Raw genomic sequence first — 21,600 nt, forward strand, 5'->3', positions numbered from 1 at the left:
GCTCTGGGCTGATGGCTCAGAGCCTGGAACCTCTTTCCGATTCTGTGTCTCCCTCTCTCTCTGCCCCTCCCCCGTTCATGCTCTGTCTCTCTCTCTGTCCCAAAAATAAATAAACGTTGAAAAAAAATTTTTTTTTTTAAAAATAAATAAAGAGGGTTAGAATTTAGGGAGGTATGCATTCATAAATAAGACAGGTAGGCAACTAAAGAAATTCCCTTGTACAGGGATAAATGTGATCACAGAGGCCTGCTGAGGATCACACAGAGGGCTACAAAAATCAGAGTTTTGTGATGAGGAGGAAGATTAAGAAGGGCTTCCCAGAAGAGGTATCCCTTAAGCTGAGTTTTGGTGGACAAGTAGGAGAATAGCTAGATAAAATAGGGAAATATCCACATATGCAAAAGCATAGAGATATTAAGAACTTGATGCATTCAGGCAAATAGATGGGAACTGCAAATACCACACAAGGCTGGAGTGAGGATGAGTTTGTGGAAGAGGCGGGAAATGAGGCTTAAAAAAGGTAGACGGGGACCAGGAAGTACGAGACCTTATGTGCTAATAAAAGGAATTTAATTTTCATTGTGAAAGTTATTGGAGGATTTTAAAGTTTGGGATGAAGAGTGTCATGATTTTAGAAAGATCAGGGGCACCTTGGTGGCTCAATCGGTTCAGTGTCCTACTCTTGATTTTGGCTCAGGTCATGATCCCAGGGCCATGGGATCAAGCCACACATTGGCTCCACACTGAGCATGAGCTTGCCTAAAATTCTCTCTCTCTCTCTCTCTCTCTCTCTCTCTCTCTCTCACTCTCTCTCTCTCTCCTGCCCCTCTTCCCAACTTGCACGCTCTAGAAAGAGAAGGAAGGAAGGAAGGAAAGAAAGAAAGAAAGAAAGAAAGAAAGAAAGAAAGAAGAAAGGAAAGGAAAGAAGGAATGAAAAGGAAGGAAGGAGGGAAAGAAGGAAAGAAGGAAGAAGGAAGGGGAAAGGAAGGAAGGAGGGAGGGGAAAGGAAGGAAGGAAGGAAAAAGGAAGGAGGGAAGGAAGGAATGGGAAAGGAAAGGAAAGGAAAGGAAGGAAGGAAGGAAGGAAGGAAGGAAGGAAGGAAGGAAGGAAGGAAGGAAGGAAGGAAGATCACACTACAAATAGTGTAGAATGACTTTGAAGGTTTCTGACCAGATGCCAGTGCCATTCACTAAGGAATACTCAAAGAGCAGATCGAGGGGAAAGATTTTCAGTTCAGTTTTTGGATGTGTTGAAGGGCTACTGTAACAAATTACCACAAATTTGATGGCTTCAAACAATAGAACTTTATCTCCTCACCGTTCTGAAGGCTAGAATTCAGAAAATCAGCAGGGTTGGTTCCTTCTGAAAGAATCTGTTCCATGGCCTCTCTCCTAGCTTCTGGTGACAAGTCTTGGCATGACCTGCCTTGTAGAAACATTACCCCTCCAATTTCTGCCTCTGTCTTCACATCATCTTCTCCTCTGTGTCTTTGTCCTCTCCTCTTCTTTTAAGGACACCAGTCATGAGACTTAAAACCCAACCTAAATCCAGGGTGATCCTTAAATTAATTATATCTGTAAAGATCCTATTTCCAAATAACATCACAATTGCAGGTACTGGGGATTAAGACTTGGATATCTTCGTAGGGGGACACTATTCAACGCATTATAAAGTGAATGCAGGGATAACTGTCTTCATAATCTGACCAGAACTCTAGCCTCGGTTTGCACGCCCACAGGCAAAAGGAAATGTAGAATTAAAGACTGTGTTATGTGGCAGAAAGAGCAAAGACTGTAGGTCAGATAGACCTAAGTTCAATCCAGGCTCTGTATCAGTTGAAAACTTGGTAGGCTTTTAACCTCTAGGAGTCTTGAGTTCTTCATTTGTAAAATGGGGATAATATGACCTAAACATGAGATTGTCAGGGTAATTAGAGAGACATTCCCAGGTATGTGTAGACTCTACATGTTATTTACAAAACAAGACCAAAAAAAGCTTGAAGATAACACATTTGGGAATGACCCACATTAACAATGGGGTCATGTGAGTATACTGGATCTCTTTAAAGACTATAGCAATTGACATCAAGAAGAATTGTGAAGTGTCCTGTCAGCTGGAGATCAGCAATAAGGACTCCAAGAAAAGGTGATTTTTCAGAGAGTCAGGGGGCATTTGGCATCAAGAAAATTAGTTGTCAGGTATTTCATCACCTAAGTGGAAGAGAAGTTGGCAAAATAAAGGCAGGGCTTCTGGTCTTAGAAAGTGGGGTGTCAGGCAGATTTCTAAAACATTTACGAAGTTTCTTCGCTATGCTGGGCATTGCAAGTAAAAGGATATGTAAGACATGAACCTTCCAGGGGCGCCTGGGTGGCACAGTCGGTTAAGTGTCCGACTTCAGCCAGGTCACGATCTCGCGGTGCGTGAGTTCGAGCCCCGCGTCGGGCTCTGGGCTGATGGCTCGGAGCCTGGAGCCTGTTTCCGATTCTGTGTCTCCCTCTCTCTCTGCCCCTCCCCCGTTCATGCTCTGTCTCTCTCTGTCCCAAAAATAAATAAATGTTGAAAAAAAAAATTTTTTAAAAAAAAAGACATGAACCTTCCAGATAAAGCTCCCCATCTTTCAGGTGACATCAGACAGGTAAACAAGACAAAATACAATGCCACCTAAAGTGCTACAAAAGACAGCACAGTTAATTAGGGGATGGACCAGCTAAAAACTGCCTGTGGAAGCCTGGGGAGGCTTTAGAGGGAATGTGACATCTGAATGGATTCTTGGAGGATGAATAAGAGTGCGCTTGCCAGAGAGAGAAGGAGAAGCTCTCTCCAAGCAGAGGAAAAAGAGGCAAAACATATAGGATGTAAGGACTGTGGTACCAGAGCTGGAGACAGGAGCTGAGGATCAGTCAAAAGCCCAGTTATCTGAGTTGATAACTCAGCTCTGGGACCAGAGCCAGAGTGTTGAAGACTTATTGCTGACTCCAAGAGCTTTGGGCTGTAATTTACAGTCGTCCTGGTTAAGATGCAGGTTTATCCTAGAGATCCCAGCAGGACTGAGCAGAGAGATGTGAGTCAGTGGTTCTAGCATTCAGGAAAGAAGATACACAGAGATTGATGACCAGTGTGCTACTGGCATCAGCCAAAATCAGGAGAGACAGGAAAAATTTGTAAGGGATTTATTATGCGACAGATTACCTAATTTAAACTTCACAACAATTTCTGATGTATAGCAAGCAGAGCAGCGAAATAACAGCTCCAAGTCATCAAAAAGCAAAACTGACCTAGTTCCTAGAGAAAGAAAGCTTTTGCCAGCTGGTCTCTTTGTGTTTCCTGCTGACTTAGGCAGCCCTGGGGCCCAAAGATGCTTTCTAGAAGTCTGTTTCAGCTACCTGAGGAACAGCAACCTTGGTTGCTACTGCCCTCACTGCATTTTAAAAAGGCAACCAAACAAAAAAAACAAGTAACAGCAAATTAAGAGGAGTGTTGGATTATACTGACAAGGAACAAGGAATGTATACTCAAAGTCTTGTGCATTTTGGATGGCACGTTCCGGGTGTGCAGAGAATATCTGTTAAATTAGGTTCCCCAGACGTACCGCCCCGAACAACACTGTCTCCATTACTACATGGAAAATCCACCCCCAGTACCACAGAAGAAAGCGCCAGACTTCATAGGCCCTCTGAAGTTAAGAGGCATCCCTAAAGCGATTTTCTGTCCTCCTTGAAGACGCTCAGTTTCCAAGATTTTAGCTGGCTACTTGGCAACTTGTCAACGTCCGTGTATATTGTCACTACCGCCCGTCCCCGGGTCCTCTCCAAGACGCCCCTTCCCACCCTGGCCAGGGAGACCCCGGCCCATCAACCAAGGAGGACGGCACCAGCTCTCCGTGACTGCAACGTAGGGGGAAGGGAGAGGCGCCCTCCTCTTTTGAAGCGCCCCTCGGGTAGAACCCATAAGCGGCCCGAGGTGGCGTGAACACCGGTGCCCCGGAAGACGCGCCCCGAAGCCACAGCCCTAGATGCAGGGGCGGCGGACCCCGCCCGCAGCCCCCGGACTCCAAACCTCCCTCCGAGGGGCGGGGCTCGAAGCCGGCGAGCGGCGCTCCCCCCAACCCCCACGCCACGCCAAGGCGCAGGCGCAGGCGCGCGGGGTGCGGCCGCGGCGCTGAGAGCGGCGGCGCCAGGCGCGGGAAGATGGCGGCAGCGGCGGCGGCGGCGGCGGCCGAGCAGGTCTGGGAGCCCCGCCGCGGCCGGGGCCAGGAGAGACAGGGGAGGCCCGGGTCCTGCCGGTGGGGCCCTCCGCGGGGCTGGCTGCCGGGGGAGGCAGCCGGGACGCGAGGGCGCGCCGGGGCCGGGGGCCGGGCTCCAGGGGGGCGGAGCGGGCGGGAGGAGCTGTCCGCAGCCCGGGATGCTGGCGAGGGCCGCCTGGGACCGCGGGCAGGGGCTCCGGGCCGAGGAGGGGAAGCAAGCCGCGGCCCTCGGCCAGGCCCGCTGCCCCACGGCCGGGCTGAGGAAGGGTCGCCGCCTGAGGGGCGGGGAGGCGGCCGTGGCAGGCGCGAGCCTGCGCCAGGACGTGCCGGAGACGTGCCCGGCCCGGTGGCCAGCGAAGATGCGGGTAAAAATAGCCTCAGCCTGCGAGCCGGGAGGCTTCCCTGACACCCGCCAAGAAACAGTCAGCTGTTGCCTGGGTGCCAGCTTGCGGCCACTTCTTGTGTCTGCCATCCCCGATATGCAGACATCAGGTTTCTCCTCCCGTTTTGGTTTTAGAGATTTAGTCACCAGTTTAAAACTGCCTCCTGTCCAGTTGGTTTAAAATTATTTGCTAATGCTTTATCAAGTATTTCCTGATCTTCATGGTAAACTTGTAACTTAGAGTAGTTTAAAAGGCTGTTATTCCTCCCCAAAGCGAGCTCTACGTATGTATACGCATATATGCATGCATCTGTTACATATACATACCTGTCGTTGCTAGGGTCTTTGTTAAAATAAAAATAGTTTTCATAGTCACTTTCTCCTTAACTGTTATTCCCTTTACAAAACTATGATATGGTAGTTTCCTTTGAAAAAGTCTCATTCTTCAGCATCGTTGGAAGAATAAATTGGAGTCAAGTTGCCAGCATTCTGTTCCCAGAAAAGACCTTCTTAACTAATTGACTGCTTTTAGGGACCTAATAGAGATACATAACCGGAACAGTCATTCCAAGGGGCATAGAAAGCAGAAGACATGAAATCTGCCTTCAAGGAGCTTCAAGTCAGATTAAGTGCAGAAAAATCAGCCACAGGGGCAAGCTACAGATCTAACAGTATAAAACCTAAAGGAATGAGTGAAAGTGAACGGAGACACAGCTTCTGGGAGTTGTTGAGACTAAAATTGTTCCTTGGCTTTCCACATTTCCCTCCTGATTTATCAGCTCTTGTTTCAGCCTGTTCTTTTTCTTCATCCACATCACTTATGAATGCTCTGGAGTTTCCACCAAGGTTCTATTCTTGCTTTACACAGAAACTGGGCAGAGTGGCCCATTCCTTAGTTTCACTTCAGAGTAAAGCATTTATGTCTCCACCGTGAACTGAATTTTCCACAGGCACCCCAAACTGAAAAATGTACAAAATTGGATCTCATCATATTTACCATTAAAAGGGCTCCAGGGGCGCCTGGGTCGCTCAGTTGGTTAAGCATCCAACTCTTGGTTTCAGCTCAGGTCATGATCTCACGGTTGATTGATGAGTTTGAGCCCCTGCATCGGGCTCTGTGCTGACAGTGTAGAGCCTGCTTGGGATTTTCTGCTTCGTCTCCGTCCCTTTCCCGCTCATGCTGTCTCTCTCAAAAAAAAGTAAATAATAATTTTTAAAAAGGGCTACAACCATCCATTCACTTGGTTAACCGAGCTAGAAACTTGAGAGCAGGGCCAGTTTAAGGGAGCTCAGAAACGACCCACACTTGGTTTAATGCTCTGCTGTCCCTGGATTCCACACATTATGTAGCAGGTCCTACCTGGGAGTCACCTTAGAACCTTCTGTGTCACATACAGCCAATCAATCACCAAGTTCTGTAGTTCATCGTCTTTTTTTTTAATGTTTCTTGTTTATTTTGACAGACGAAGATCATGAGTGGGGAAGGGCAGAGAGAGAGAGAGAATCTTCCTCTTAATGCCTCTCCCCGTCATCTCTTCATCTAAAGCTCAGTCAAGCTCTCCTTTGGACTGTTAGATAAACCTGCTGTTGATATCTTCATCTCTGAACTCTTCTGTTGCCCTTGATCTCTTTTTGGCACATGAGTTTGATTTTGCTGTGATGCAGATCTGATTGTATCACTAACCTATTTTAAATCTTCAGTGGTTCCCCATAACCTTCAGGATAAAGGCCGTTGTTCTTGACATGGTAACTTACATCCATTCATTTACTGGCACCTACCCACATCTCGCACCTTATTCTTTGCCCCATTTCTGCACTCCTCCTTTTCACGGTCCACAGAAACTACCAAAATCGGTTCATACTGACGTGACTTGTAGTCACAGTTTCGATGCTGTTCCCTTTGCCTGGAATACCTTTCCCTGCACTTTTGCCTGGCTAACTCCCATTTATCCTCCCAAAATTCAAGTGAGATCTCAGCCTTTCTTAACCTTCACCTGATGCCCCTGCTTGCTAAGTAGAGTTACGTTCCTCTTTTGTACCGTGTCAGTAGTGTATTTGCTACTCCTGCACTTGCCATGTTGAACTGGCATTGTTAGTGACCTGTCTGTCTACTGTCCTGGCCTGTGAGGAAGTTCACTGAGGGCAGTGCTATGGCTTGCTTGTCTTGGTGATCTGGAGCCTCAGGCATATAGTAACTCTTCAGTGAATTATAAATGCATCAAATTGAATATAAAGATGTACATGAATTGGCAGAGAAGAGTAAAGAATGCCTCCCAGGAGGGATCAGTTTTGCCCCCTCTCCTATGTAGACCTGTATTCAAGCCCTGACTTTTAAGTTGCCCCTACTGTGTCTGTGAAAATTAGAAGAAAGCACACCTTCCTTAAGGTGTTCTATACCTTCAGCCCAAATACTTTCAAAATGAACATTCAGCTCTAAGAGGTCTGCAGTGTCAGTGTACCCTCCTAGATGTTGCACCTCATGCAGACACACAACTTACACGATACTCAGCAACCTGTCTTGTGAAAAAAAATCTGGTAGTAGATTGAGGCGTCTTCTATATAGCCTTCCTTACCGCTTTGTGGAATTAAAAAAAATTTTTACCTGCCGCATTACTCACAATGATTATTCCTGTCCTTTTCCATTTTCCACAAGCCCTTAACCAGCCTGCTGCCTCGGCCGCCGTGATATGATTCCAGTAGCCGTCTCCACTCTTCCTTGGCAGATGACCTTGCCTTTTCCATCCCAGAAGAAGATGTTTTCTCTTCTGGGTGTGAACTGTTTCAGCGAAGCCTATCCTTAAAGATTATCTTTTCTCATGTACTCTGTGTCAGCTTCTTTCCTGCCTCCTGAAGGATCTCATTTCCTCCATTATCCTGCCCCACTCTGAGACCTTTGGCCTTTGCCCCGCTTGGCATCTTTCCCTCTGCGGTCAAATAGACGAGTCTTCCCCCAAATTGCACGGAGAGGAGAGGAAGACACAGCAAAACTGAAAACACAGTTTTATTCTGAGTGTACGTAATTCTCTAGCTACAGTCCTCTCTTTCCTCTTTTCTCTTTCTGGACTCAAAAATAGATACACACATGTGGCATCTTTTCAGGCTGTTTCCTGCTTACCCATTTGCTACTTAGAGTTCATCTTTGAAAGTCACAGAAGCACTTCTTAACAAAGCAAGTTCAGCAACAGTGCACATGCTTGGTTCTCTTACCATTCATTGTAGTCCTCATTTCCCACTATAGCCACACATTTAAATTTTCCCCAGGCCATGTCCTTGGCTCTTTGTTCTCTTTCCTGTATACTGTTTTGCACAGTAAGAAGATGCACTCGTGGATTTAATTTACCTCAAGGCTAAGGATCTCAAATCTCCGTCTCTAGCCCTGACTGACCTAATACCCCATCCCTGCCTTCCCCTTGCCTTTGAGTCACGAGGTTATTTCTCATTCAGTTTAAGTGCAGCATATGTAGAATTTTCTCCCTCCTTCATTCTCCATACTTCACTAGTCACCATTCAGTAAACACGGGATTTTTTGAAGCTGGCTGCAGATTCAGTTAACTCTTCTCTTGAAGTATGTTTTTATTTTTTATTTTATTTTTATTTTTTGTATCTTTTCAATCTGTCTTTTTCCATCCCACCTTAGTTCAGGCCCTCATTACCTCATTACCTCCAACCTCCATTATGACAACGTCGCCCAACAACCTACTTAACTGGTATTCCTGTTCCAATCTCTCCTACAAACACCCGCATGTTTAGGATCCTGAAATATATGTCATTTATGTTCATAAACCTCCAGTGACTCCCAGTTAAACAGAGAGGAAGACTGGAATTTGTACCCAGCAGGCCAGGAATTTTCCCAACCAGCCCTACTTTGCAGCTTTCTTCTCCCTACATTGCCGGCTCTGACCACCTACTTCCTGTTTCCTTGAAAAAATACTCCAAGCTATCCTGTTTCTCCTCTCATTGGACTCCACAGCATGTGTTGCCCAGACTATTGATTTTGGCACCTGAACACACAGAATAATTTATTGCATCGCTAACTGTTTTAATAACATGTGTAACATCTAGAGGATAAGGATCCTGTCCTATATTATTTTTGTATTCCTACTAGTGTTTAAGCATAAAATGTTTAATAAATGCCTATTCAAAAAATAAATTGTCTCAGAGCTCTAAAATATATGTAAGTTGGGCAGTATCCATTTCTACCCATTTTGTGTTTCTGATGTATTACCAAAAATGTCATTCAACCATAGTCTAAGTTAGAGGCTCTCAAACTTTCTGGTCTCAGGTTAGTTTTATGCCCTTAAAAGTTACTGAGGATCCCAAAGAACTTTTGTTTATGTGGGTTATATCCATTGATACCTATTATATTAGAAATTAAACCTGTGAAAATTTGAAACACAGGAATACACAAGCACACATTCCGTTAGTTGTTAGAGCAGTGATGTCATCACATATTTAGCCTCTGGAAATCACTGAACATTCACGAAAGAAGGAGAGTAAAAAAAGTAAATAACATCTTGGGGTTGTTTTGAAGATAGTTTTTACCCTCCAGTCTCCTGAAAGAGTTCAAAGGGCTCCTCCGGGGCCCCCCTGCCCATACTTTGAAAACTACTGATCTAAGATAAAATTATCTTTAGCCAATTGGGGTCATAAACAGCAAAGTGTGTCAGAATTTCCAAATTCTTTTCCTATAAATGAAAAAATATATATAATGAAACAAATCATTGTAAGTCATTAACTTAAAAAAAAAGAAATTACCAACTGTGGAATGTCTGTGTCAACTCTTCCCCCAAATGAGCTAGCTGTGCACTTTAGTGACAGTGGGACTATTCAGAGCAGAGACTATTCAAATAGTCTCACTAACGGTTCTTCTCTACTATCCCTCCAAGCAAAATAATGTCTTGAGTTGGAGCTTGCAACTCAACACCTTAAAGTTTATTTATGGCAAATATATCACTAACCAGTTCAGCTTTCTTTAGGTAGGAATTTGCACTTCATAAATAAATGCGTTGAAAGGAGTGGGTATGGCTGTTCCATTGTGCTGTATTTTGTTTTCAGCAAAGTTCCAATGGTCCCGTAAAGAAGTCCATGCGTGAGAAGGCTGTCGAGAGGAGGAATGTCAATAAGGAGCACAATAGTAATTTTAAAGCCGGATATATTCCAATTGATGAAGATCGCCTCCATAAAACGGGGTTGAGAGGGAGAAAGGGCAATTTAGCCATCTGTGTGATTATCCTCTTGTTTATCCTGGCTGTCATCAATTTAATCGTAAGTATCTGCCACAGAATTTTCTTGTTTTTAAATTTTTTTTAATGTTTATTCATTTTTGAGAGACAGAGCATGAGCAGGGGAGGGGCAGAGAGAGAGAGGGAGACAGGCTCTGAGCTGTCAGCACAGAGCCCAATGCGGGGCTCGAACTCACTGACCATGAGATCATGACTTGAACTGAGGTCAGACGCTTAACTGACTGAGCCACCCAGGTGCCCCAGAATTTTCTTGTTTTAATTACCATGGGGAATTTTTCAGTGAAATCATGGACTTTGTATAATTTCTTGTTGAAGCCCTCTTTCTGCTTTTCTATACGTGTTTTATCTCTTAAGGTTTTTTTTTAGATGCACAGTTACCCTTTACAGTTTGTACAAAGAGCCCCTGATTTGCTTACTCTCCAAAATATTATATGACAGAATCCTGTCTTCCTAATTTCACAACCAAGAGTGCGTTTTATCAGATGTTCCTTCTTCTGATATATACTTTGAAAGACAACAGGAGATTCCATCTTTTAAATATTTTTAGGAAAGGCCCACTAGCCTTTTCTTTTTTTATTTATTATCGAAGTGTAGTTAACATACAGTATTTTATTAGTATCAGACGTACAACATGGGGAGTCGAGAGTTCTGTATAGCACTCAGTGCTCACCGTAAGTGTGGTCACCATCTGTCATATTACAACATTATTACAGTGTTATCGACTGTATTCCTTGTGCTGTACTTTTCATTTCTGTGACTTATTTTATAACTGTAAGTTTGCACCTCTTATTGAGTTGTCGTAAATGTTACCTAGTATGCTCATATTGCCATGTATTAATTTTATGTAGAAGAAAATGTTCATGGAGTATTTTATTTTATTTTTTTTTTAATTTTTTTTTCAACGTTTATTTATTTTTGGGACAGAGAGAGACAGAGCATGAACGGGAGAGGGGCAGAGAGAGAGGGAGACACAGAATCGGAAACAGGCTCCAGGCTCTGAGCCATCAGCCCAGAGCCCGACGCGGGGCTCGAACTCACTGACCGCGAGATCGTGACCTGGCTGAAGTCGGACGCTTAACCGACTGCGCCACCCAGGCGCCCCGTTCATGGAGTATTTTAAATGGCTTAAATTTTGCAAGGGTAAAGTCAACTCAGCAGAAGAGACCTTTGCACCATGACTTTACTGCCTTCATCTGTCCTAAAAAATAATAATCCTTTCTGTTTTCATTCAGCTTTTCCTACATGAAGTCTTACCTCCTCAACTAGATTTTAAAATTGTAAACCCTTGTTTGACAGCAAAGGGTTATATTTTATAGTCTTAAGTCTCTGTTGTCAAAGAATGAAAGGATGTGGCAGGCCAGTTTAAACTAAGGTGCTGAGGACCTAGTATGTTGCCTTTTCCTAAGATACTTGCTTTTTTAAAGAAGATTTAATCCAAGGTTGTAACTCTCTGAGGGTTAAACTTGAAACCCTCTGGCATGTGTGTAGATGACATTTTCAGAGGGTAGTTTTTGGTATAACTAAGACTGGTCGTGAGCATGGGCTGCAGCAGTTCTAAAATCACTCCGTTTACTTTATTTTTGACTTCCAGTACTTTCAAGCCAGCCCGTTATCTTTTACGTACATCCAAAACATTTGTGTCGAATTCTTCCCTTACATTGAAAAGAGCTGGTATTATAAATACTGGGAGCACATATTCTGAAATTATCTTATTTTAGAAATTTATTTTATTGGAAACTCCTGGTTAAGATGGCAGAATGAAGACTTTTTTTATTCCCATCCCGTTTAAAAAGCTCATCCTAAGATGGCAATGTCAACAAACAGAAATATCTGGAAAGAGAGCAAGAGGCAACTGAAATCCTAAACCATAATACATGAAGACCAAAAAGCAGGATGAGAAACGGCAAATAACTTATCAGAGAAGAGAAACTGCTTGTGTGTGTTGGAGGGGGCTGCAGGGTGTGTTCATGAAAGTGCCTTGCAGAATCATCGGGATTGCCTCAGGAATTGGAAATACAAGTATTATGAAAAGCAGGAGTGAGGCAGGAACTGAAAACAGCTTGTTTGAAAAACCTATGGGAGGAGCCATGAGATCCCTAGCCTTCCTCACCCTTCCAGCCAGAAGTGAGGCCACTATGCCTCCTAACCCCACACAGTGTGTTACAGAAGGGAGGGGATTCTTCCTGCCTGAGGATACTGTTGTGCAGAAGAGGGTAGGGATGGTTTTCCATTCCAGAAGCAGGGAAGTCTGAATCCTGGAAGCGCTGAGACTGTTTCCAGCTCCATCTGTCTCCTGTCTCTGTCCTCTATCTCCAGCTCCCCGGCACCAGGCACATGTACCCCAGGCAAGACATGAAATAGCCTTCTGTGGAGGAAAGACCTGTAGATATTGACGCTTGGCAGGTCACAGTGAAAAAGCCACCTAATCTCGTACTCTGAAGCCTGTCTACCACAAGCCCACCCCACACAGAGAACTTTCTATGCGCTTTTTTAAGCCTCAGTGTTAAATATGAACACTGAGCCACCAGGGATCAATAGATTTTTTTGGAAAGCTCCCAGAACTGAGAAAATGATGGAGACCAAAAACACCCAAGCCGTAGGGAAATAGAATTCAGAGAGAGAAAATGTGATGAATGGCAGAAAACAAAAAATTAAAATCAGTATCTTCAGAGAAATAAGAGTATATTACATCCATTAAATAGCATGCCATTAAAAAGGAGTGATTAAATAGCATGCCATTAAAAAGGAGTGATTAAAGAATAAGGAAGAACTTGTAGAAATACACAGGGATGGATGGATGGGTGGATGGAGAGAGAAAGAGATTGGAAGATAAAAGGAACCCTTCCAGAAAGTTCAACAAAATTAAAGAATCAATCGAGGAAGTGTAACATTCTGTTAATAGGAGTTTCAGAAAGAGAGAAGAAAGAACACTGGGGAGAAAGTTACCAAACAAGTCAAGAAAATTTCCTAGAACAGATCGAAAACTACCATTCTGGGTCCAGTGTCATGCATAAAAAAGACGCACACCAAGGCCATTACTGTAAAATTTAAGAAAACAGGGATAAAGAGAAGATCCTAAAATATTCCACAGGAAAAATAAAAACAGGTTATGCATGAAGAATACAAAATCACAGGCATCGGACCGCTCAAATGCAACCCTGGAAACCAGAAAGCAGGGGCCTTCAAAATTTAGAGAGAAAATAACACCAAACCTAGGAATGTATATATCAAGCTAGACTAGCCACCAAATGTGAGGGCTTACAGAGACATTTTTTAACCATGCACACTCTGAAGATTTACTTCACATAGATTCTTTCTAAGGAGGCCACTGGAGGAGGTGCTCACCAAAAGAAGTCATTAACTCCCAGAAAGCTGAAGAAAAGGACACAGCAAACTGGGTATCTAGCACTGGAGAAAGACCAGGAAGTTCCAGCATGAAAATGAAGGAAAAATTCATGGTTACAGTTGTGTAACAGACCCAGGGCTAACAGACTGGACCAAGAATATAAGAGTTCCGGCAAGATTTCCTGAGACAGAAAACTAGAGCCAGTAGAATAAGCTATCTGAGAGGTTTGGGCTTTCAGAACATTTTACTGAGTGACATTTTACAGAAACATCAGAGGTTTTGAAAAGATTCAGTCAGGCTTCCAAAGAAACTCACCGACCTTGGTCTGATGCTAAAGAAAGAGAAATATGAAACTCCAGGAGACACAGAGTATAAGAAACGAACTGCTCTCTTAGTTACAGTATTTGGTTTGGGATTGAAAAATACTTACATGTTTGTAATACTGAAAATTCTGAACATGGATCTAGCCAAGACTTGAGATTGGGGGAGAAGAAATGAGATAAATTCTCCTCTGGTAAAGTAGGAAATGAATAGATAAAACCTAAAAATGATGAGTGAAGAAATAATATACTCATATTACTTAAAAATACGGAATAAATTCTAGATGAAATACCTAAAATTGCTGAAAGTGGTTGTCCCTGGACGAGATGTGGAGGGAGCAGAAGAAATAAGAAACTGTTCTTTTAGCACATTTTTTTTTGACTCTTGGCTATTTGCCTTGATAAAAATGAAGTTGGTTTTGTTGATACGTGGAAAACCAATTGATGTGTTCATATCACTGATGAGACATTTTGGCAATGATCTTTTCTGGTTTTTTCCAGTTATGTTAAATGTACGTGACCTATCAACAGGGGGCTTGTTTCCTTTTTTAGATAACACTTGTTATCTGGGCTGTGATCCGCATCGGACCAAATGGCTGTGACAGCATGGAGTTCCACGAAAGTGGCCTGCTTCGGTTTAAGCAAGTATCTGACATGGGAGTCATACATCCTCTTTATAAGAGCACAGTAGGAGGAAGGCGGAATGAAAACTTGGTCATCACGGGCAACAACCAGCCTGTAAGTTACCACATCGGTTGAGGGACATTAGAGAAAAATTCTTAGTAAAAACCCAGTGTTGATTTTTGGAAATGGATGTTTTCCTTGAGAGACTGTCCATAAGCATATTTAATAATATTGTTGGTCTTACAATCTATTAATGTAACATGCTTTCTTAATATCTGAATGTGGTATCCTTTTTTGTGGTAGATTAATTACTATGAGAATACAGAATGTACTCTCTCTCCTCCACACGAGGTAACCAGCACACGAAGCACCTTCCCAGGTTGGAATAGCCTCTACTTTCTGGAGGCTGGAAGAGAATATGCCAGTCTAGTCTGTGGCAGTCCATGCCAAGTGGCTGCTATAACATAGGTTTTTGATGGAATAGAACCTCAAGGAGGTATTCTTACCACCCCCCGCCCAGCTTAGGCCTAGGTCTGTATGCCCTGTGACCCATGGATTTGTGCAGAGCAGCGTAAGCAAACAAGCACATAAACCCTCATTCTAAAGACCTCTTTTCCCAAGTGGATAGAGAGGGGACAGACAGATGCAGTTAAAATTACTTGAAGTTAGGCTGTTATTATAAAGTGTTTTTGGTAATGTTCTTGATGAGTTTTGGATGCAGTCTCCTTTGAAAACATATTTATGATAAAGTGTTTTTCTGAAGATTGTTTTTCAGCAAGGGACAACAAAGCTCAGTGTAGAAAAGAACAAAACTTCTATTACAAGTGACATTGGTATGCAGTTTTTTGACCCGAGGACTCAGAATATCTTATTCAGCACAGACTATGAAACTCATGAGTTTCATTTGCCAAGTGGAGTGAAAAGTTTGAATGTTCAAAAAGCATCTACTGAAAGGGTATGATTTATTTTGTTTGCTTTCTTAATGGAAGAGAATTACTGTCTGAATTTACAAAGCGGGAGGGGAGTTTTGCTGTTTTATAGTGATGTGAAAGGATAAATTCTGGAACAATGGGAAGGGTTGATTTGTTCTAGATTTGTCACCTGATCGTTATCAAGTCACGTCTCTCTATCTGAACACCTATAAAACGTGACCGAAAATACTTGCCTTTCATATTCCATGGTTGAAACTCCTGTTCCTCTGTCTCTGATAATAATTCTCACTTTAATTTAGAAACACTTCTTATTGCTTTCTTTTTTTAATTTTCAGATTACCAGCAATGCTACTAGTGATTTAAACATAAAAGTTGACGGGCGTGCTATTGTGCGTGGAAATGAAGGCGTATTCATTATGGGCAAAACCATTGAATTTCACATGGGTGGTAATATGGAGTTAAAGGCAGTGAGTATTAAGAGTTTTAGAGAATTATTAGATTCTTGGGTACATAAATCCATATGTGGAACAGTATACCATTATTAAAAACAGTAATGTAGTTGTATATTTTTTGATATGGAAAGATGTTCAAAATGGACTTTGAAGTGAAAGAAAGTTACAATTTGTGAAATATCTCATTTTTATTTTGCAAAACATATATACGTTTATAAAAACCTGGAAAACTATGCCAGAATGTCAACAGTGGCTGGCTATGGGTAGCAGGCTAACAGCTAATTTTAATTTTATTTGTCTTTCTGCCTGCCTGCTGTTTTCTAAAAAAAAAATTTTTTTACATAATGATTCCTCTATTATTTTAAAAGGCAAAAGTAATCTTTTAAAATTCTGAAAGAATTCTCCAAGTGGGAATTCTCGAAGTATCCATTCTCTGAAGTTGTTGGGGTTTTACTTTTTACTTAAAGGTTGTTCATATCCTTTCATGAGTTTTATATCTAGTGATGTGAAAATCAATTAGCAAGTGTACAAAATGTATTTTATTCACCCATCTATTAACTAGAAAGGAAAAAGATTTTGCCTTTATTATAGCTATTGAAAAGTGAAATTTTGTACTTCACAGATTATATCTGAACTTCAGTAAGTAACATATCTCATATAAGGGAGCCAGAAGTCCAAAAATGGCTTACCTGCTGGGGCGCCTGGGTGGCTCAGTCGGTTAAGCGGCCGACTTCGGCTCAGGTCATGATCTCGAAGTCTGTGAGTTCGAGCCCCACGTCGGGCTCTGTGCTGACAGCTCAGAGTCTGGAGCCTGTTTCGGATTCTGTGTCTCCCTCTCTCTGACCCTCCCCTGTTCATGCTCTGTCTCTCTCTGTCTCAAAAATAAATAAACGTTAAAAAAAAATGGCTTACCTGCTTATAGTTCTGATCAAAGCATATTTCTTCAAAATGTCTTTGGCTACCTGCTATATGCAACTTAACTGAAACTAATTAAATTTATTTTACCAAGCATAAAATATGGCAAAAGTGAGCTTGAACCCCAGGACTTATAAAATAATTCTTTCCTTTTATTTAAGTTTAATTTCATAGTTCTAGAAAAAATAAGCTTTGAAAAATTAAGTTCTTCCATTTTCATAAATAGCTTTTCTCCCTTAAAGCACATATTCCAATTTCCAAAAAAAAACAAAAAAAAAAACAAAAAACAAAAGATGAACATAAAATGTGTTTCTTGCTAGAAACTCAATAGCAATACTGAGTATTTTTTGCACATATTGTAGTAAGAAGCTATTCCTCTAAGAGAGTAATGGTGAAGAATGGTCACAGGGGGCTATGAAACTCAAAGAAGCAAGAAGTGTGAGAGATATGTATATAACCATTAGCAAGCTACCTAACTCCTTGTTTCCTATCTGAAAATTCTAACTGTTGTTAGTATGAGAAATATTAAAATACTTTGAAATGCACATAAACACATATCAGTTTCTCCACAGTTAGAAAAAAAAATCCAGTATTGAAAAGATAATTAGCTTTATAATTCAGTTAACATCAGTGGTTAGTTTTTAAGTGTATGGCTAATTATAAAAAAGAAAAAATTTTATCAAAAAAAAATATTATCAAACTGCTTTTAAAGAAGTAACTGCTTTAGCAGTTAGAAGAAAGGAAAATTAAATGACCACAAGATGGCAACATTGGAACAAAATTTCAAAATTCATCACATACGGATTGTATTTATATCCTGTGCATAACTATCAATAGTCCATAGCCGCTTCCGTGACTTCATAGCCAACTTTGTCTTATTGCTTTAAATACCTTCTGTAACCTGATAACTCTCACATTTGGAACTCCTGCTCTAATCTCTCCTCTGAACTAAGACTCGCACACCCACCAGCTGCCTTCTTACCTCTCCACTCCAGGACATAATACACATCTCAGATTCAACAAGTCTAAAATCTTCGTATCCTCCCTCCTTCCCCAACATGCCTTTCTTTTTTCAGTGTCCCCCTCTTGTGAAATGGCGCCCATCAGCCCATCAGCAAAGCCTCCTGGCTCTGCCTTCGAAAGATAGAGTCTGGCCGCTTCTCACTGCCTCCACCACCACCAGCAACAACACCCCTCATGGTATAAACCCACCGCTTCCTGCTGCACTGTTGGCTGCTTCCACTCTCACCCCTGTAGTCCGTTCCCTGTATGGCAGCCAGAATGACCCTTTCTCAGAGATCACGTCACTTCCCTATTCAGATCCCTCCAAACAGCTTCCCATAGAATTCAGGATAAAACCCAAAAGTCCATTCCCTTTCCTAACATGTCTGGCCCCTAGTTATTTCTTTGACTCATCTCCTACCAGTCGACTCCCGCCTGCTCTCTGCTTTAGCCCCACTGGCTTCCACCTGCTGTAGAACACCAAGCACATCTTCACACCGGGGCCTTTGCATGGATTGTTTCCTCTGCCTGCAGTGCCCTTCCCCAGTTTCCCACATGGCTTTCTCCTTCATATCACCCAGTTTGCACTGCACTGTGACCTTATCAGAGAGGCCTTTCCTGACCATCCTGTGTAAACACAGCTCCTGACTGGTCACTCTCTCTCTGCTTACCTTGAGTTATTTTTCTCCACTGATGTTTTATTTGTTTTACCTGTTCATGTATTTATTGTCTGCCCCTCCCCCATTAAAATGTCAACTGTGTGAGAACTTGGGCTCACCTGTCTCTTGACTGCTGTATACAGCACCTAGAATGGTGTCTAACACATGGTAGACATTTAATAATTATGTGCTGGATGAATGAAAAGAAGAAAAGGAAAGAAAGGAGGGAGAGGCTTAGGAGTTCCCAAAAAGAAAAGACCTAAACGTTCCTGAAACAGCCTGGAGAACCTCCAGGCAGTTTTCTTTGAATGCCTGGTCTTCAGAATTATTTGGTTTGAAACTTCATTTGTGGCATTGCGTAAACATTAGAAATCAAAATTAATTTTCTGTAAGAGAAAAACAAGCCTTTTTCTTCTCATCATCAGAAACTTACCAATCATTAGTAACTTTGTAAAAACTCTCAGGAAGTAACAAATGAAAATGATCTGAGACTTTATCAGTATCAGTCCCATATACTTAGGAATTTTGATGTAATTTTAAGAATGTTATAACCGTATTGATGTACATTGTGAACTATTACTAAGAGGTCACTAGTTGAATCTTGACATTGGTTTTGTTTTCTTTGTTGTTGATTTGGTCATGACTTTACTGTTTCTTACTACATATTTTTCTTGTTAATATTCTAAGTTTTGTTTATTAACTTTGTTCTGTCACCACTTGTGGAGGTAAACAAATTGTATTACTATTCTTCTCCTAGGAGAACAGCATCATCCTAAATGGAACCGTGATGGTTAGCACAACTCGCCTACCTAGTTCCTCCAGTGGGGACCAATTTGGTACCGGTGACTGGGTACGCTACAAGCTCTGTATGTGTGCAGATGGAACTCTCTTCAAAGTACAAGTAACAGGCCAGAACATGGGCTGCCAGATCTCAGACAATCCCTGTGGAAACACTCATTAGAAGAACCCGCGAGGCCACCAATATGTTCATATCTTGACCTTTTTTTAAGAGTGTGCATGCAAATCATGTTTTTAGAGAGTTTGCGATAACTCTTAATTTATCCGCAGAGCACTATTGTATCTATTATATGACCTCCATATTGAAAAGATTCTCAGAGAGCCTAAATTTTAGCACATTTCATTAAGTTGCACTGATCTTCAAATGGCAGTTCTCTAAAATAATTACCAGAAGTGAATAGAAGCAAAATTAATCTCTAAAGAAGTGTTTTTAAAACTCCACTCTTCCTGGTCTAAAGGATAACTCTTTAGGCCACTCACTATAAGAAAGCTTTTGGTAACTAATGGGGATACACCCACTTAAGATGGTTGAAAGGGACACCATTAATAAATGTCACATGCTCTGTCTTTTGGCTTCCGAGAAAAAAGACAGATTTTTGATGCATTAATTTTCAGCTATATTCTCAATGCAAGTGAAGTCATTAAAGAACTTCACATATGTGAGCTGGCATGAAACTATGGTTCCTTAGTTTTGTACCAGGATGAAAATACTCTGTAATAGAATGTTTACTTGTTAAATACTAATAAGTCGTGTTCACAGTGTGGTAGAAATTGAAGCACCGTCTCAGCTTTAACTAGCAAACGATGATAGCGGTCATCTACTGTGCATCTTACACACCCGAGGCACTGTCCCAGGCATCTTGTGTGTGCAATCTCTAATTCTCACCACAGCTCTGCATGTAGGTGTTACTATTCCAGTTTTACCCATTAGGAAACTGAGGATCAGAACAGTTAAGAAGCTTGCCTGATGTCACATGGAAAAGAGCAGGGTTGAGATTGGAATTCACATGGGATTCCAATGAAAATGTACCTGCTTCCAACTCCCATGTTCTGTTCACTATCTGCACTGAAGTCTTAATTATTTAAAACTCCAGAAAAATGAATGAAGAGTAATTCAAACTTACCTAAGTAGATAAGAATCAAACAAAACAGTTATGCTTACTCAGGTTTAAAAATAAATAAAATGGGGGCGCCTGGGTGGCGCAGTCGGTTGGGCGTCCAACTTCAGCCAGGTCACAATCTCGCGGTCCGTGAGTTCGAGCCCCGCGTCGGGCTCTGGGCTGATGGCTCAGAGCCTGGAGCCTGTTTCCGATTCTGTGTCTCCCTTTCTCTCTGCCCCTCCCCCGTTCATGCTCTGTCTCTCTCTGTCCCAAAAATAAATATATGTTGAAAAAAAAATTAAAAAATAAATAAATAAATAAATAAATAAATAAATAAATAAAATGGCCAATGGCTATCAGGTTTTAAACTAGCTTAAGCCAATTCCAAAATTATAGAGAAGTCAAATTAGTGTAGGGGTGGGTTACCCCAGTTTCCTAACTGATGGGCCTTGGCACTTTGGAGAACCTGAATTGGGTAAAAGGATTGCTAACTTATACCCTCAGCCCTCAGGGGAGCGCAGTGAGAAGGGAGAGGACGTGGCCCCAGGCAAGTCCTGGTGGCTGGGGATGGCTGGAAGGTTACCACAGCCACGTGCCCCACAAATAGTCCCCTTTGCGGTGTGCGCCATGCCTTGAACAAAGTTGGGAAGCACTGGAGTTAAGGGTGTTGATACAGGAAATAATTTTTAAGTAATTTTTGAGTAAGTATGAGACTTGATCTCTGCTCCTCATATTACAATCCCATAATAATGATCAACCCTCAAGCCAGTTGACTTTTAAGGTATTTTATATTTGACTTAAAAGGGACTCTCTGGTATTCATCAGACACACAACACCAGGGATGGAGTTTTCAAAAACAGTTTGCTGTAAAATAAGCAGTAGAGATGAATGGTAAGCCCCACTCTGCATTCAAGTACAACAGTATTCTGTCATGGTCTTTGAACTATGTAGATAAGAAAATCAATACAAAAAGCAATTTGCATTCACTACAATCACAGTTCTCTCTGATAGGACAACCAAATGCCTTAGAGATTATGAACAGTCATTAAAGTATTTAAAATAGATTGACTTACTATGTAATACTGAGTGCAGTTTTTAAAGGAAGGGGAAAAAATTGAACTTTATGACCTCTGAGTGTTATGATATTCAAATCCTATTTGAATATATTCAGTGTCATTTAATATTTGAGTGATACTCAGAAAAATCCATTGGAATTTTCATTCAGATGCTCAGTATATTTTTAATTTTACATTCTTTATTTGTCTGCTTTATTTAGGTTTTGAAGGTTCCTTTAAATATTTTTACAAAAACTACAAAACACTATGTTACAGAGTATTATTTATTGAATATAATTCATGAAACAATCTATTTTTATTCCTCTTTGAGAAATACTTGTGTTTTTGATACATCTCCATTAAGTGCTTTTAATGAGAGGATATTTTGATGTTTTTATAGAAGTGATTGTTAAGGTAACAGGTAACATATTTTTAGGACATTTTGCAGGTAACCCTTGCCTTTTCCTTGAGATGTAGTCCTGGAAAATTCACCGGAAAGGAGATTAAGAACAAACCGTCCATTTTACCT

General features: G+C 41.6%; 1 protein-coding gene across 1 annotated transcript; it reads left to right on the plus strand.

Annotated features, from left to right (window-relative positions):
- Nucleotides 1-4,166: 4,166 nt before the first annotated feature.
- SGCB (sarcoglycan beta) lies at nucleotides 4,167-20,305 on the plus strand. The gene is made up of 6 exons (XM_030313881.2): nucleotides 4,167-4,223; nucleotides 9,681-9,890; nucleotides 14,087-14,272; nucleotides 14,922-15,113; nucleotides 15,426-15,557; nucleotides 18,876-20,305. Exons 1-6 carry the CDS (start codon nucleotides 4,188-4,190, stop codon nucleotides 19,077-19,079), a joined length of 960 nt encoding a protein of 319 aa, XP_030169741.1. The 5' UTR covers nucleotides 4,167-4,187; the 3' UTR covers nucleotides 19,080-20,305.
- Nucleotides 20,306-21,600: the final 1,295 nt, after the last annotated feature.

This window comes from Lynx canadensis, chromosome B1 (genome assembly GCF_007474595.2).
Source record: "Lynx canadensis isolate LIC74 chromosome B1, mLynCan4.pri.v2, whole genome shotgun sequence".
NCBI classification, from domain to species: Eukaryota; Metazoa; Chordata; class Mammalia; order Carnivora; family Felidae; genus Lynx; species Lynx canadensis.

Excerpts from the sequence above, each read along its gene's own strand:
- SGCB (XM_030313881.2), top strand. The coding sequence starts at position 4,188 with ATGGCGGCAGCGGCGGCGGCGGCGGCGGCCGAGCAG. Across the intron at positions 15,114-15,425 it reads AAAAAGCATCTACTGAAAGG|ATTACCAGCAATGCTACTAG; the intron begins GTATGATTTATT and ends TTTAATTTTCAG. Across the intron at positions 15,558-18,875 it reads GTAATATGGAGTTAAAGGCA|GAGAACAGCATCATCCTAAA; the intron begins GTGAGTATTAAG and ends TTCTTCTCCTAG.